Source organism: Lampetra planeri, chromosome 21 (assembly GCF_965212315.1).
Source record: "Lampetra planeri chromosome 21, kcLamPlan1.2.h2, whole genome shotgun sequence".
In the NCBI taxonomy this organism is placed as follows: Eukaryota; Metazoa; Chordata; class Hyperoartia; order Petromyzontiformes; family Petromyzontidae; genus Lampetra; species Lampetra planeri.
In genome coordinates, this window is record NC_136127.1 from 1898660 (window position 1) to 1916012 (window position 17353).

The 17353-nt window shown below is 49.2% G+C and overlaps 2 protein-coding genes across 7 annotated transcripts in view; both read left to right on the forward strand.

Annotated features, from left to right (window-relative positions):
• Positions 1–17353, forward strand: part of LOC144724512 (tenascin-X-like) — a 166160-nt gene that overhangs the window by 79176 nt on the left and 69631 nt on the right. For all 6 annotated transcript variants that reach the window (XM_078603716.1, XM_078603715.1, XM_078603718.1 and 3 more), the window contains 8 exons: positions 484–777; positions 1760–1846; positions 3402–3593; positions 4705–4998; positions 5224–5310; positions 13180–13371; positions 15911–16204; positions 16440–16526. In XM_078603716.1, coding sequence (XP_078459842.1) covers positions 484–777; positions 1760–1846; positions 3402–3593; positions 4705–4998; positions 5224–5310; positions 13180–13371; positions 15911–16204; positions 16440–16526 — 1527 coding nt within the window. The remainder of the gene's footprint in view (positions 1–483; positions 778–1759; positions 1847–3401; positions 3594–4704; positions 4999–5223; positions 5311–13179; positions 13372–15910; positions 16205–16439; positions 16527–17353) is intronic.
• LOC144724513 (uncharacterized) lies at positions 5550–12281 on the forward strand. The gene is made up of 2 exons (XM_078603722.1): positions 5550–7406; positions 11221–12281. The coding sequence occupies exons 1-2, from the start codon at positions 6132–6134 to the stop codon at positions 11233–11235; spliced, it is 1290 nt and encodes a 429-aa protein (XP_078459848.1). The 5' UTR covers positions 5550–6131; the 3' UTR covers positions 11236–12281.

The following is a 17353-nucleotide window of genomic DNA, read 5'->3' on the forward strand; positions in this document are numbered from 1 at the left end:
ACTAAACTCTCATTTTGATCAATGCTGAAACTTTTAATCTGGCAATAAAATGTGTGGCTGCACCTGCATGTATGTGTGTATTTCATTCGCCTCTAAAATAAATCAGGAGTATAAATTTTTTGTGTGTGTGTGTGTGCGAGAGATGTGCGGTCACATACAGGCTATGGAATTACAACTGTGGTGTTGATATTCTAATGCTAGTCACCCTGATCCAATATTGAATGCTTTTATGCCATGTATATATGTTGAACATCTTTCGCACCGTACGTAGCCAACCGTGCTAATCGGAGGTACGGGGGAAGGACAACAAACTAAATACAAAGCAGTTCTAAAGAAAATGAAAAAACGTAACATGCTATAGTTAATGTGGCAAAAGCTGAATATGTGCATTGTATTCATTTAATGGTGAAACAATGCAATCAGGCTTGAAGTGCATCTGATTTAACCGTGCCCGCGAGCCTCACTCTCTGTTTCGTTTTGAAGCTGCCGGCCGGCTGGTCGTAGTCACCCCTCGGCCGTCCGATCTCAGCTTCACCGACGTGAGCGACACCTCTCTGGTGCTGCGCTGGACCCCGCTCTCCCTGCCTGGCATCACGGGCTATCGCGTGACGGTGTCTCTGCCGGGCGACTCCTCGCCCGTCCAGGAGGCCGTTGTGGGGCCTCGCACGGGGGTCTATACCGTTGAACGCCTCCGGCCTGGCGTGGTTTATGATTTTGGGGTCTCCACGCTGACGAAGGACGGGGAGAGTGAACCTGCACGGCGCTCGCAGACCACTGGTGAAATCCACAACCATTTGTCTCATCTGTCGTTCAGTTTAATGTAATTTTGGCCAGTTTAGCATTTATTTAACACGTAGGCTTTTGCAACCAAGATTATTCATTATAAAGGTTTCTTTGGGTTAAATCACGTAAATATGAATGTGTCATGGGACCAGTTTTGCCAGTATCAAAGTAAGAAAAATAAGACTAGGTTTTATTCTTTCTGGCAATATATAGCTGCTCACCCCAAGCTATAAATGCTCTAATACGTGCCTTGTCTTTGTACTGTTCTCTGGTCTGACACTGGTGAGATGAGACCCATGAAGAAGGCTGTCTCAAGTGTTGGCCAATCGGTTTCGAAGACAATGCTATTATTAATAGAGCATGTTTGGTTTGCATGTTCTCCACAAGTATGTGGTGGTTAATGCAGACCTGATTCCTTGCAAAAGGTATCTATTTGGTGTTTAAGCATCTTAACACCTCCTGTGTTTTTGCCAGAAAGGGTAAATACAGCCTATTCTTACTTTTCATAAATGTGTCGTATACCCACCACCATCCGACGCAGCCAATTAGCAAGGTTTGTCACGTGAACCTAACGTGCCAAATAACTTTTACTTCAGCACATTGGTATGTTGGAGAGTAAATCCACAACATGTATTATTGAGTACGACATTGCCAGCAATAGCTAATTGGCATTTTCTGTTCACGTGGAAAACCTTACTTATTGGCTGTGTCGGGTGGTGGTGGGTTAGAGAAACGTGTATTTATGCGAGCTAACCCACAAAACCTTTATTATGAAGAGTTTAGCTTTACCTCGCACCACTCCTAGCCTCGCATTGCACCATCAGCGCTCAACTATTTTTTCTTCATTCAGAAACGTTGGGGAGGGTTGGCCTTGAAACATAACCAGTGGTACTGTTATTCACATTACAAGTGTCAAGTCATCGTCATGCGAGTTCACAGATTTAAAGTCGTCTTCTCTCCCCTCTCTCCGCTCCAGCACCGGGCTCCCCGCAGGACGTGCACGTGACCCTCAACTCTGACACCGGCGTTTTGACCATCACCTGGCAGAAGGTTGCCACTCCAGGTGCAGTGATGTTTCATAACAGTGTTTGTGTGGGGGTACCCAATGTTCTAAACGCATCGTTTGTCAGCCGCCTAGTATTTATCGCATACACATGTGGCAAAAGAGTGTAGCTGTGTATTACCAGCTCAATTAAAGGGGGAGGGAGTGGCTGGTGGCACCAAGCATTGTTAACAATCGCACGCATGCTTAATGTGGAGTGCGTTCAGCTGAAAGCATATATAGAAGCACACTTGAGAAAATACGTTGCGTAAATCTGTCTTGCGTGAAGCAAAGTTTACTCACCGGCAGTCCTGCTTAGAGCTTTCCTTGGTGCAACGCTCCGTTTTAATTCGCAAGCGATGTGTGCACGGTAGCTCGACAGGCTGGATTACACGAGCGGCGCACTCGGGGCTTGCCTGATGCAAAAGCTGTGTTGTGCATTCTGGGAAAAAATCTTTGAGGGTTTCCCTACTTCGGACACTGCAAAATCTTGAGTTGGATAGTCATCCTTCGATCTGCCCTGGTCCTGAAACGAGGCCTTTCTGGTCATTTGCTGAATGAAAACAGCACTCGGAAACTGAGCTAGAGGTGAACCCACTACACACGAAGTCGCCACATAATTACACTATTTTTTAAAAATTTTACCAGGTAAGGCCCACTGAGCTGCATATAGCTCTTTTTCAGAAGCGATCTGACCATCACAAATGATTGCTCAACAAAGTAGCTTATCGTCATGTGGAAATGTATCGTGGCTCTATACTCTAAACGCACGTTGATTCTAAATGTGGAGGGAAAGCAAGAGAGGACCTGGAGAAAAATCCACGCAACCACGGGGAGACCTTGCAAACTCTAAATCTACAGGCGTCAAGGTTGAGATCGAACCCACGACCCCCTGTATACACCCGGCAAGGTAGTTAACATCTCACCACTGTGGCGCCCCATTTGGTTTTAAAGAGCAGATGCCACCAGACCTAGTGGTCAATCGATTCCACAATAAACAAATGTGCGGTTACTTGGAGTTGACCTTCCATATGTCCCATCTTAACATAGGTATATTGCCAATACATTTGACAACTATCACAATATTATTTTCTGAAAAAGCACATGTTCAACAGTCTACATTTTTTTCTCAAATGACCTGCCTTGTATTAGAGGAATTAAAGTTAGTGCATTTAGACAGTATATGGAGTGTTTAACACATAGGCTTTCGCGACCAATATTATGTATAAGAGGTTTTTTTGGGTTAGATTGCGTAAATATGAATGTGTCGTTAAATCCACCACCCACAACATTTACCATTCGAATACGATGTTTTGACGGTAATTACAACCAGCGTCATCAGCTGATTTGTGGTGAAACGTTGTACTCTAATTGTAAATGTTGTGGGATTACTCTCCAACAAACCGGTATGCTGAACTAGTAACTATTTGGCATGTTTTGTTTTTGCGACAAACCTTACAAATTGACTGTCGGGTGGTGGCGGGTTTTAATGACACATTTACGCGATCTAACCCAAAAATATCTTTGGAGCATATGGAGTATGTCTAATATCCATCTTGTATTTCACACTGTGTAGAGTTGACGGGCTACCGAGTGCGTGGAACGCCCCTGCATGGCCAGCGCGGCCACTCTGTGGACGAGCTGGTGAGGCCTGATCAGTCGTCGGTCACCGTGCAGAGACTCACGCCCGGTGTTGAGTACAACATCACCGTCACGGCCGTCAAGAACGGTCAGGAGGGCAAACCTTCGTCCACCATCATTTCCACTGGTGAGATTCCTTGGCTTGGTAACGCACATAAATGGTGCATCCGATGTTTAGCAATGAAGATGGCCTGGCACAGCTTATGTGAGCCTTGTAAGATATTTAGAAATTGGCCGACCTGCTCCAGCCAAGGAAAATTTTGTAATAAAAAAATGTGCTTGGGTCTGGCTAGCTGGGCTTTGACTGGACATTGAAAACTAATTTTTGAACTTTACTCTGGCTGGAAACTTTTCTCTTATTTTTTGCTTTGGGTTGCTTTTGGCAATTTAAGTGACTTGGGTTTGTGGCAAACAGGATTTCACTATTTAGTAAAACCTGTACATCAAGACACACCAAAAAAAAAGCATGGAACTTAAAAGTATTATTACACGTGACTTCAAAAAGACATTTCTGCCAACTGTCGTAGGAAATTTATAATTAAAATTTCCATAATATCAAATCTGTTACTACAAAGCTTAAGCTCGTTGACCGTAAACCAAATGTGTAATCGTGCAATAGTATCTTTCCCATAGCCTGCCCTCCCCATGTAACGAGCTAGATACTGTCTCATCAGCTGTGCTGTGCAGCCCCTGCAAAACCCTCCCATCCTATGTAATGTGCTCGTTGGTTTTGGCCTGGTCACCTTTGAAAAGAAGCTTCTTAGCTCAATGGGCCTGACATGTAGACAAACTGACTGGCTGATATGTAAAACAATACTTGAATAAAAAATACGTTTTCAAAGAATACTTTGTTGAACAACTTGGAGTACTTAAATATTATAATGGTATATTAGTGAGTTGCATTTAGTGTAGTGAGCAGTTAACATGCCGCAGTGTTGTATGAAAATTTCAGGCGAGCAAACTTGACAACCTTTCACACTATGTTCAATCTGAAGGGATAAGTCAGCTTGGCACACGTGTGTATTTCAGTTCCCTCAAAAAAATGTATAGTTCAAATATATTTTACTGCCATTCAACATGATCCAAGATCTAATGCTTCATGTCCTAACATGCGGAAGTTAATGTGGCAATGACTGAATATGTGCATTTAATTCATTAATGTTGAACACTGAAAACAAGCTTGAACTGTATCTGATTTAACTGTGCTCACTAACCTCACTCTGCATTTGGCTTTGAAGCTGGTGACCGGGTGGTCGTCGTCACCCCACGGCCGTCTGATCTCAGCGTCACCGACGTGAGCGACACCTCTCTGGTGCTGCGCTGGACCCTGCTGTCTGTGCCTGGCATCATGGGCTATCGCGTGACGGTGTCTCTGCCGGGCGACTCCGTGCCCCTCCTGGACGACACCGTGGGGCCTCAAACGGAGGTCTATGCCGTCGAAGGCCTCCGGTCCGGCGTGGTTTATGATATTGGTGTCTCCACGCTGACGGAGGACGGGGAGAGTGAACCGGCACGGCGCTCGCATACCATTGGTGAATTCCACAGTCATTTGTCTCATCTGTCGTTCAATTTAACATCATGTTGGCCAGTTCAGCTTCATCTCTCATTACTGGGAGCACCATCTCTGCTCAATTTGAGGTCTGAGTTCAGAAGTATTGGGAGAGTTAACCTTGAAATATAACTACGTTAAGTGTCAAGTTATTGTAATGCGAGTTCACAGATGTTAAGTTGTCTTCTCTCTCCTGTCTCCACCGCAGCACTGGGCTCCCCGCAGGACGTGCAAGTGAGCCTGAACTCGGATACTGGAGAGTTGACGATCACCTGGCAGAAGGTTCCTACTCCAGGTGCAGTGTTTTATAACAATGTGGAGAGTTACCTCGTGTTCAAATGTCTAGTTTTTCAGCTGCCTAATATTTCACGTGACAAAGTTGGAAAGTCGATTTAAGATTAACACGTGTATGATTCATGTGCATGACGGTGGAAGGTTCAGACAGACTTTTAGTTTCATTAAATTATTACATGGCCTCTCCCAAATAACAATCAAGTTTACCTTTTTAGTTACTGTGTAGGGCTGTTCCAGAGAGCCCGTTATGCATGGCAGCCTATGGTAAACAAACACAGTAGGCGGGGCTACATGTGTGCACGAGCAGGTGCCCTCTGCGACGTCCGCGCCAGACACCCTGGGGGGTCGATTCGGTCATTATGATCCCCCGGGGCCCCACCCCTCAGGGAGGGGTTGGGTATAAAAGGGGAATGTATCGAGGGGCTCGGGAGTGTTGTGTTAGCTAAGAAGAGGAGACGGAAGACGTCCTAGATAGAGCCCTGGTCTCCCCCTGGCACGCCGTCCTTATCAGGACCGCGCAGGCTCGAGCCAGTGGCGTGGTACCAGAGCCAGAGCCAGTGCTGGTCTGGACTCTGGGTACCGGGCCCGACTGACCAGTGTCGGGCCAAGATAGCCTCCCCTAGCCCATTAGAGGAGGACTCAGAGGCAGGCTAGGGTTAGCCTAGAGGTGTGTCCTCAGATAGACGGGTGAGGGGGCCGATACCCCCTCAGTGTGTATGTCACAACGTGTGGTGTTAAATAAACAAGTGTGCCTCCAACTCCGGTGTGAACGAGTCATAAGCGTTACTACATCTGGCGTCAGAAGTGAAACAAAGTACGAACATGGATACACGCCGGACGACTCGAGTCGGAGTACCAGGAGCGGAGGACACCGCTGCAGTTGGAGAGCCCGAGACGGCTGAAGATGCCATCGAGCAGCCGGGGCTGGGTGCATCCACGCCACAGCAGCTGGAGGAAGGGGAGCCGTCGACGGAGGGGCTGAGGCAGGCGCACGCGAAGCTGGCCGAGCTGCTGTACGCCGCAGCCGCCATGCTCGATAACATCACACGGCTGGGGGCTGCGGGACCGCCACGAGGCGACAGCAGCCAACGACCACAGCGCCTTCCCGCCATTTCAACGGAGCAACATTTTGAAACTCCCGCCATCGCCGCAGCTGCTGTTGAGGGCGTGGCCGCTCTAAGCATCGCGTCCAACGGCGGGAGTACAGTACCTGCCGCGTCACCACGGGTGCGACCGGCGATGCCATCGCTGCTTCGGGCCGACGCTGAGTCGAGTGAGGGAGACGAGGGAGCGCGATCGTCCTCTGCAGCCGCTGCCTTACATCAGCGACTGCCGCCACTCAAAGAATTTGTGGGCGAGGAGGGCGACTGGGGCGGCTTCCAGCGGCGCTTCCTCGCTCACCAGGAGATGGCACAGTGGACAGACGCCGAGGCTCTCCGAGCACTGCCAGCACTCCTCGACAGCGACGCCCTCGCCACACTAACATCGGCAACGAAGGAGAGGCGTTCCACGCTGCGGGAGGCGATGCAAGTGCTGTCCGCTGTGTATGGGCCACCATCGGACTGTCGTCAACTCTTTTACGATCGCCAGCGGGGGACGAAGGAGTCGCCCCTGGCGTACCGTACAAGCCTCCTGGCGCTGGCAAAGGAAGCCTTTCCACGAATGGACGACGAGGGGATCGACGCCATGGTGACAGAAAAGATACTTTTGCTGGCGGACGACTTAGACATCGTCATTGTCGCACAGGACGATGCAGAAATGTGCTCCCTCCAAGCGGCCCGTCTCCTCCACGCAAACCTGTCCTCTCAACGACGGAAGGCCAGCAAGGCGGCGAGTGGGCGCGCCGTCGCTGCGGCCACCCTCCCGGCGGAAGAGGTTTGCGCCATCAACCATCGACGGCAGCACGGAGCGGGAGCGCGGGGGGACCGGGCCGGTTCAAGCCATCTACAACGTCCATCGTCGCCACCAGCGCTTCCACGCTGCTACAACTGCGGCATCCGGGGCCACGTCGCCTCGGGGTGCCGCTCTCCTCGGCAGCGCGGGACGACACCTCAACGGGACGCCGGCCCTCGTCACAAGCTCCACCATCATAATCCGGCGAGTCGCGGCACCCCTCACGTTTGGCCCACGCACACGCCCGTCGCACACTTAAACACCGCAGCGAAGGGGGGGCCAATATCGCGTACCATGGCACCAACACGCACCGCTCTGGGTACTCACATTGAACCCAGCCAGTGGTCCGTGTTGGCCCATCGGGTTGTAGCCGCGTCGTCGGGGTCGTCGGCCGTTGTGGGTCACATCGATGGGGTGGAGGTTCGCATCTTGGTCGATACAGGAGCATCGGCGACCATTATTTCGGAGTTGATTTATAACATTCTCCCTGCCCAGAGCCGTCCTTTGATGCCTGTTAATGTGCCATTCTTTGCTGCTAACGGGGGTTCACTTGGCATCATCGGACAAATTCGAGCCCAAATTTGTGTCGGGGATATTAAATTATCTGGGCCGATTTTTGTTTCCTCCTCGCTGGCGGTTCCGTGCCTGCTGGGGACGGATTTCCTGGCCAAAATGCCGATTAGGATATTAATCGACCAGGGATGCATTGAGCTCCCATCGGGCCGACGCATGGCGTTTTTGCCATCCCCCGCTACGAGCCGGACGGCGTTCGCGACGGTGCCGGCGTTCGTAGATAGAACGGTGCGCGTTCCTCCGGGGGCGCAAATGTTAATTCCTTTGAGACTTCGGCGGCCCTTCGCTAAGGGCATTGGGGCTCAAGGGGTTTTGCTGGGACCGTCTAGGGCCGGGGTCAGTGGACCTAATTTACTCCCGGCCCAGACCATAGTGAGAGGGGATGGAGAACCCTTCATCGCGGTCCTCAATGTGGGCTCGCAGACGGTGGTGGTCCCACAGGGGACCGTGCTTGCTCACGCAACGCCGGTGCCCTGTGAGGAACCCGTCGCGAGTCATGTCGGCGCTGCCCCTGCACCGCGACCACATTCAGACAGCGATGAAGGGTGGCTCGAGGCGCTTTGCGCGGGATCGACGGACCTGTCAAATTTAGAGCGCCAACGTCTTAAGACACTACTGAGGGAATTTTCCGACGTTTTCAGTCGGGATAAATACGATTTGGGCTGCACTCATCTGCTGCGTCACCATATTGATACGGGTGACAGCGCGCCAATACGCCAAAATCCTTTTCGGTTGAGTCCCGCCGAAAAGGACCATGTCAAATCGGCTGTTGATGACATGCTAGCCGCCGACATAATTTCTCCCTCCAACAGCCCTTGGGGAGCGCCGATCGTCCTGGTTAAGAAGCAGGACGGTTCGTTGCGGTTTTGCGTTGACTTTCGGCGCCTTAATAAAATTACGGTTGCCGACGCATACCCGCTCCCACGGATGGACGAATCGCTTGACGCCTTGGCGGGAGCGCGATTCTTCTCCACATTGGACTTACTTTCGGGATTCTGGCAGCTTCCTCTGGACGATGATTCAAAGCCTAAAACTGCTTTCCGTACTCCGCACGGCCTGTTTCAATTCAACCGGTTGCCGATGGGCTTACACTCAGCGCCGGCAACTTTCCAGCGGTTGATGGAATTGGTTTTGGCTGGATTGCAATGGGAGTCGTGCCTGATTTATTTGGATGACGTCATTGTCTTTGGCAAAACTTTTGAGGAACATCTCCAGAGGTTGCGGGCGGTTTTCCTAAAGATGCGGGCTGCTAATTTGAAATTTAAGCCCCAAAAATGCCATTTGTTACGCGAGTCGGTGCGTTATTTGGGGCACATCGTGGGGCGCTCAGGTATTTCTACCGATCCCGCCAAAACGCAGTGTGTAAGCTCCTGGCCGACTCCCACCTCAGTGGGAGAGGTTAGGAGTTTTATTGGGTTTGCGTCGTATTATAGACGCTTCGTCGCTAATTTTGCGACTATCGCCAAACCCCTACATGCTTTAACATCTAAAGGGGTTCGGTTTTGCTGGGGTCAGGGGGAGGAGGCTGCTTTTTGCTCCCTTCGGGATGCTTTGGTAAACGCTCCTCCCCTGATTTACCCTGATTTTTCAAAACCGTTCTTGCTCGACACCGATGCGAGCAACACGGGTATTGGGGGCGTGCTCTCCCAGGTGGTTGACGGCGTGGAACATGTGGTTGCGTACGGCAGTCGGGTGTTGTCTCCAGCGGAGCAACGGTATTGTGTCACCCGTAGGGAACTGTTGGCAATTGTCCATTTCGTCCAACAGTATCGCCCATATCTGTACGGTCGGCATTTCACCGTCCGCACAGATCATGCGGCACTGCAGTACGCCCTGAGGGTTCAACAGCCATCGGGACAATTGTCCCGATGGTTGGAGGTCCTCCAGGATTACGATTTCCAAACCACATACCGTAAGGGCGTTCGCCACACCAACGCGGACGCTCTGTCACGCTTGCCAACCACCTCCGAGTGTGCATGCCTCCTGGGGTCTGGACGTTGCAGGCCTCCAGGGGACACATCGGTACCTGTCTTGGCGGCCGCCAACGACGACGATGCAATGGTTCCTAATTCGATCGAACAACAGGGCAAAGATTCCCTGTTGGGGTTGCCCGTCATTGAATGGGGGCGCCTCCAGATGGAGGATGTCTCCCTCCTCGGGTGGCGACGTCGCGTTGGCGGTGCGGCGGGGGGAAAAAGAGGTGGTTCCGACGCATGGGAAATGTGCCAAGGTCTGCTAATGCATTGGGACGGGAAGTCACGTCGACATCGGCTGGTTGTCCCTACTGGGTTGCGGGGTAGGGTGGTATGGGCCGCTCATGAGCGCCTCCTACACCTGGGGACCCAAAAGACTCTCGCCTTGCTGCAACTTGATTTTTACTGGCCTGGCATGACGAGGGATGTGGGGGATTTGTTGGGATCGTGCCCTCAATGTGCACAACGCAAACCGCCGGCACGGGAGTCTAACCCGCCCTTGCAATCGATCAAAGTGTCCAGGATAAACGAGCTGGTCGCTCTGGACATTTTGGGACCATTCCCCGCCACCCCCAGAGGGAATAGATATTTGTTGACGGGTGTCGAGTATTTTACACGCTGGCCTATGGCCTGGCCTTTGGCCAACCAGTCGGCAGCAGCCATCGTGGAGGCCTTTGTTCAGGGTTATGTCCTGGACAAAGGTGCTCCGGAGAGGCTGCTGACCGACCAGGGCAGAAATTTTTCCGGTAAACTACTCAGACAAGTCTGCGATCTCCTGGGCACAAAGAAAATTCGGACCTCCCCATATCACCCACAAACTGACGGGATGGTCGAACGTTTGCATCGCACCATCTCGTCCATGTTATCACAACAAGTTTCGGACTCGCAAACGGATTGGGACCTACAAATTCAGGGGGTCTTGGCGGCGTACCGGATGGCACCCCATGCGGCTACGGGGTTTTCTCCCTTTTACCTCATGTACGGCCGAGAACCAGACCCGCCTGTTCGTGCCCAGTTGCGGATCCCCGTGCCGCAGGGAAAAACTAATCTGGCTGACCACGTTAAATTTAATCTGGACAAATTGACCGAGGCACGGGATGCTGCAATGCAAAACTCTGACCTCCGTCAGAAGGCAAATGAGCGCCTCAGATTGAGTCGAGCGCACATGCTGCAGTGGAAGCCGGGGGACAAGGCATGGTTGCACTGCCCCCAGGTGCCACTGGCAACCTCCTCTAAACTTGTGCGGCCGTGGCGGGGCCCTGTGGAAGTGGTGGAGGTGTTACGTCCGCAGTGCGTGCGCATCAAGTGGGGGAAGCGGCGATGGTTCGTGCACCCCTCCAGATTAAAACCCTTCGCTGCGGTACACAACCCCACTTCACACGCGCGTGGCCAAACGTGTGGGGGGTCGGCCGACTTGCTGGGTCCGTCTCTGTCGCTCTCACCTAATGCCTTGCCGGCTGTGCCACCTTCAGGGGCATCAGGAGTGACGGGCTCACGCCCGATCACCCCTCCTGCGGATACCGAGGGTCACGCGGAGTCAGAGGAATGCTCACCTCAAGACGGACAGTCGCCACCTGATGGTCCGCCACGCGGGGTTACCCCGTGTGAGGGGCCCGCTGCAAGGACGCGCGCTAAAATGCGCAAACTGTTGTGAGGCCGGAAAATGTGTACATAGCTGTTGTGTTTATTGGCTGTTGTGTGGATGGTGTGTTTCCCGCTCCTCGGATGTACATATGTTGGGTTCACCGTTTGTTGTGTGTGCGGGGTGGGTTCCCTGCTGGTTGTATATAAGCTGTTTTTTTTACGGAATTCGTATTTATTCGGGGGGGTGCGACGGGTTGTTTCTCATCTTGTTGTTGTGTCTTGTTCTGGTTCCTGTTATGGTTCAAAAATAGTGAGGCACACGTCAGGGGGTGAAGGCACCTTTATTGTAAAATTTTGTATGTTGGCAGCCGGGACGGCTGCATGCTATGTGGGGGGGAGTGATGTAGGGCTGTTCCAGAGAGCCCGTTATGCATGGCAGCCTATGGTAAACAAACACAGTAGGCGGGGCTACATGTGTGCACGAGCAGGTGCCCTCTGCGACGTCCGCGCCAGACACCCTGGGGGGTCGATTCGGTCATTATGATCCCCCGGGGCCCCACCCCTCAGGGAGGGGTTGGGTATAAAAGGGGAATGTATCGAGGGGCTCGGGAGTGTTGTGTTAGCTAAGAAGAGGAGACGGAAGACGTCCTAGATAGAGCCCTGGTCTCCCCCTGGCACGCCGTCCTTATCAGGACCGCGCAGGCTCGAGCCAGTGGCGTGGTACCAGAGCCAGAGCCAGTGCTGGTCTGGACTCTGGGTACCGGGCCCGACTGACCAGTGTCGGGCCAAGATAGCCTCCCCTAGCCCATTAGAGGAGGACTCAGAGGCAGGCTAGGGTTAGCCTAGAGGTGTGTCCTCAGATAGACGGGTGAGGGGGCCGATACCCCCTCAGTGTGTATGTCACAACGTGTGGTGTTAAATAAACAAGTGTGCCTCCAACTCCGGTGTGAACGAGTCATAAGCGTTACTACAACTGTGTCAGCTCAACTAGGTGCAATGAGGCATTGGCTCTTACTTGGTAGTAAAATGAAACCATGGTAAACAACACCCGCTGAGATGGGCAACATTTAACATAGAAATTTTGAGTAATATAATATAGATACAAATTACAAATGAACCTTGTTTTGCCTAGTTTAGATGCAAATTACCAATTACTTTGAGATGTGTTCTTTCGATACAGTTGAGCATTTATTGAGATCACATATTTATATGGAATGTAAGTTAGACAATTCACAGTAAAGGTTTTTGGGTTGGATCGTGTAAATAATAAATGTGCCGTTAACCAACAACCACCCGACACAGCCAATTAGTAAGGTTTGTCACGTGAACAAAATGTGCTAATCGGTTACTACTTCAGCACACCGGTTTGTTGGAGAGTAAAACCCATACATTGGAAATTTGTGCTGAAGTAGTAACTAATTGTCTACGTTTTGTTCACGTGACAAAGCTTACTAATTGGCCGTGTCGGGAGGTGGTGGCGGTGGGTTAACGACACATTTATATTCACGCGATCTATCCCAAAAACCTTTTTATTGTGATTATTATTTATTCGTGTAAGCCCTACTACTACTGAGTGTTAAATCAAATTATAACAATGCCCACCTCTTTCTCACAAGGCACGGCCAGATGTGCATGGGTGCTAACATGCACTTGTGAATGTGTCTGTAAGTACTTGTGCACAAGTGCGCGTCTACAACTTCATACTTCAGTGATCTGCATAGTATTAGAGGATTTAAGTTCGGATTAGTAGCTATTTGACGAGTACTTTTAAGTTAAGCCATAAGCCTAAAGGCAGACTTGGAATATGGAGTATGTGTAATATCCATGTTGTGTTTGATCCTGTGTAGGGGTGACGGGCTACCGAGTGCGTGGAACGCCCCTGCACGGCCAGCGCGGCCACTCGGTGGACGAGCTGGTGAGGCCTGATCAGACGTCGGTCACCGTGCAGAGACTCACGCCCGGTGTTGAGTACAACATCACCGTCACGGCCGTCAAGAACGGTCAGGAGGGCAAATCTTCGTCCACCATCATTTCAACTGGTGAGGGCTCCTTGGCTTGCACATGAATGGTGCATCTGATGTTTCACAATTAAGGTGGCCTGGCACAGCTTGTAAGACATTTTGAAATTGGCCGACCTAGTCCAGCCAAGTTAAATTTTGTAATACAAAAATTATCTAGGGTCTGGCTTTACTCTTGTGGCAAGCTTCTCTATTTTTATTGCTTCGGGTTGCTTTTGTCAATTAAAATTATTTGGGTTTGTGGAAATTGGCATTTCACTATTTAGTAAAACCTGTACATCGAGACACACTAAAGTAAAGCGTGGAGCTTAAAAGTATTATTTCACGTTACTAAAAATAGAAATTTCTGCCAACTGTTGTAGGAAATCTAAAATACATGAGCGGGAAGTACCTGGCATTGCCTTGGGGAAAAAAATATTTAATAACTTATACACAAGTACTAAGCTATTGTGAAAGCCCGGCGTTCCGTTTGTCTGTCCATTTGTCCATCAACACAATTATTCGAGGTTTGCAGAAGTCCTAAAAGTTATAGCAAGTGGGGGGTAAATAGTTGATCTAAAATATTTTCCGAAAATTGTCGACCCCCCCCCTCAATTTATTTTTACTCCCACGTCAGCTATATACCTACACATCCTGCATACAATAGAGTGAGTAGTATCTACCGCCTCAATAGTAGTATCTGCCGCCTCCTATAGTAGTATCAACCAATTCTATAGTAGAAATACTGACTCTACAGTAGTATCTAATGGCTATAGTAGTATCTACAGAATCTACAGTCATATCTATTGACTATATAGTAGTATCCACTGACTATAGTAGTAACTACTAACTCTATAGTAGTATCTGCAGTATCTACTGACTCTGCAGCAGTATATACGGACTATAGTGGTAGCTCCTGACTGTCGTATTATCTACTGACTTGATAGTAGTAACTAACTCTATAGTAGTAACTAACTCTTTAGTAGTAACTTCTAACTATAGCAGTATCTGCAGACTCTTTAGTAGTATCTGCAGATTCTATAGCAGTATCTACTGACTTTACAGTAGCATCTACCGACTCTGCAGTAGTATCTCCCGACTCTACAGTAGTATCTACCTACTCTATAGCCGTATATACCTACTCTATAGCCGTATATACCGACTCTATAATAGTATCTATCGACTCTATAGTACTAACTACTAACTTAACAGTGCCGTGGTGAGGCCTATTCCCGTGCAGAATCCCCGGCCTTGCCTAGTTTGCTCAGCTGGCCGAAGTGGCACCTTGGCAGGCTGGGGCTGGGCCGCTAACCCCACTCCCACCATCTCCCCCCGCCCGCACTACAGTAGTATCTACGGACTATAGTCGTAGTATCTACCGACTCTATAGTAGTAACTGCACACATTGGGGTGGTGGGGAGGAGAAGAGGACATTGGTGGGAAAACTTTTGCTCAGTCCTGTGTATTTTGTTTCCATTTTGAACACGAATAAAAAATTACCCCCTCCCCCCACCGATCGTGTGTGTGTGTGTTGCTAGGGCAACCACGGGTCAACTTTCTCGCGCATGCGCAGACGCGTGCTTTGGCATGCGCTTAGCGTAGTAATATAATAATAAATAGTACTAAATTGTTATTTTAGCTACTTTACAGTTGACGGATGGGAAATATACGAATAGCGCTGGCTCACCCCGGGGCTTATCATGTGGTATCTGGGTACTTTTTTAAAACATAAACCCCACAGTTTGTGAGTTCAAACCGTTGCAAGTTGCATCCACAGACAGAGACAGACAGACAAAAATTACTTATTTAGGTAAGATTTTTCCGTAATATAAAATCTGTGATTTCAAAGCTTAAGCTAGTTCGCATTAAGCCAACAGTGTAATCGTGCAATAGTATCCCTCCAAAGCCCACTCTTCACATGTAACACGCTTGCTACCGTTGCATTAGCCGTACTGTGCAGCCCCCCTAAACCCACCCTTCCCATGGAACGTGCTTGCTATCTTCGTTACCAGCCATTCTCTGCAGCCCCTGTGAACCCTCCCATCCTATGTAACATGCTCAGCTGTTTTGGCCTGGTCGCCTTTGAAAAGAAGCGTCTTAGCTTAAAGGGCTTGACCCGGTACAAACTGGCTGATATGTCAAGGTAAAACAATGTTTTTAAAACAGAAATAACATTTTCAAAGAATATGTTTTTGAACAACTTGGAGTACTTAAATATTACAATGGCAAATTAGTGAGTTGCATTGGTTGTAGCAAGCAGTTAACATGCCGCAGTGTTGTATTAAAATTGCAGGTGAGCATACTTGACAACCTTTCAAACTATGTTCAATCTCAAGGAATAAGTCAGCTTGGCACACGTGTGTATTTCACTTGCCTTACATAAATGTGGAGTTCAAATATATTCTACTGTCATTCACCATGATCCAATATTTAATGCTTCCTGTCCTAACATGCGGATGTTGATGTGGCAACGACTGAATGTGTATTTATGAATTTAATGGGTTTTGAACACTGCAATCAAGCTTGAACTGCATCTGATTTAACTGTGCTCGCTAACCTCACTCTGCATTTTCCTTTGAAGCTGGTGACCGGGTGGTCGTAGTCACCCCACGGCCGTCTGATCTCAGCTTCACCGACGTGAGCGACACCTCTCTGGTGCTGCGCTGGACCCCGCTGACCGTGCCTGGCATCACGGGCTATCGCGTGATGGTGTCTCTGCCGGGCGACTCCGTGCCCCTCCTGGACGACACCGTGGGGCCTCAAACGGGGGTCTATGCCGTCGAAGGCCTCCGGTCCGGCGTGGTTTATGATATTGGGGTCTCCACGCTGACGGAGGACGGGGAGAGTGAACCTGCACGGCGCTCGCATACCACTGGTGAATTCCACAACCATTTTTCTCAGTTGTCGTTCAATTTAACATCATGTTGACCAGTTCAGCTTCATTTCGCATTACTGGAAGCCTCACTTTGCACCATATCTTCTCAACTTGAGGTCTGAGTTCAGAAGTATGGGGAGAGTTAACCTTGAAATGTAACTACGTTAAGTGTCAAGTTATTGTAATGCGAGTTCACAGATATTAAGTCGTCTTCTCTCTCCTGTCTCCACCGCAGCACCGGGCTCCCCGCAGGATGTGCAAGTGAGCCTGAACTCGGATACCGGAGAGTTGACCATCACCTGGCAGAAGGTTCCTACTCCAGGTGCAGTGTTTTATAACATTGTGGAGAGTTACCTCGTGTTCAAATGTCTAGTTTTTCAGCTGCCTAATATTTCATGTGACAAAGTTGGAAAGTCGATTTAAGATTAACACGTATGATTCATGTGCATGATGGTGGAAGGTTCAGACAGACTTTTAGTTTTATTAAATGATTACATGGCCTAACCCAAACAACAATCAAGTTTACCTTTTTAGTTACTGTGTCAGCTCAAGTAGGTGGAATGAGGCATTGGCTCTCACTTGGTAGTAAAATGAAACCATGGTAAACAACACCCGCTGAGATGGGCAACATTTAACATATAAATTTTGAGTAATTTCATATAGATACAAATTACAAATGAACCTTGTTTTGCCTAGTTTAGATGCAAATTACCAATTACTTTGAGATGTGTTCTTTCGATACAGTTGAGAATTTATTGAGATCACGTATTTATATGGGATGTAAGTTAAACAATTCACAGTAAAGGTTTTTGGGTTGGATCGTGTAAATAATAAATGTCCCATTAACCAACAACCACCCGACACAGCCAATTAGTAAAGTTTGTCACGTGAACAAAATGTGCTCATCAGTTACTACTTCAGCACACCGGTTTGTTGGAGAGTAAAACCCACACATTGTAAATGTGTGCTGCAGTAGTAACTAATTGTCTACGTTTTGTTCACGTGACAAACCTTACTAATTGGCCATGTCGGGAGGTGGTGGCGGTGGATTAACGACACATTTATATTTACGCGATCTATCCCAAAAACCTTTTATTGTGACTAATATTCTTCGTGTAAGCCCTACCACTACTGAGTGTTAAATCAAAT

Coding starts and splice junctions, on each gene's coding strand:
- LOC144724513 (XM_078603722.1), top strand. CDS start 6,132: ATGGATACACGCCGGACGACTCGAGTCGGAGTACCAGGAGCGGAGGAC.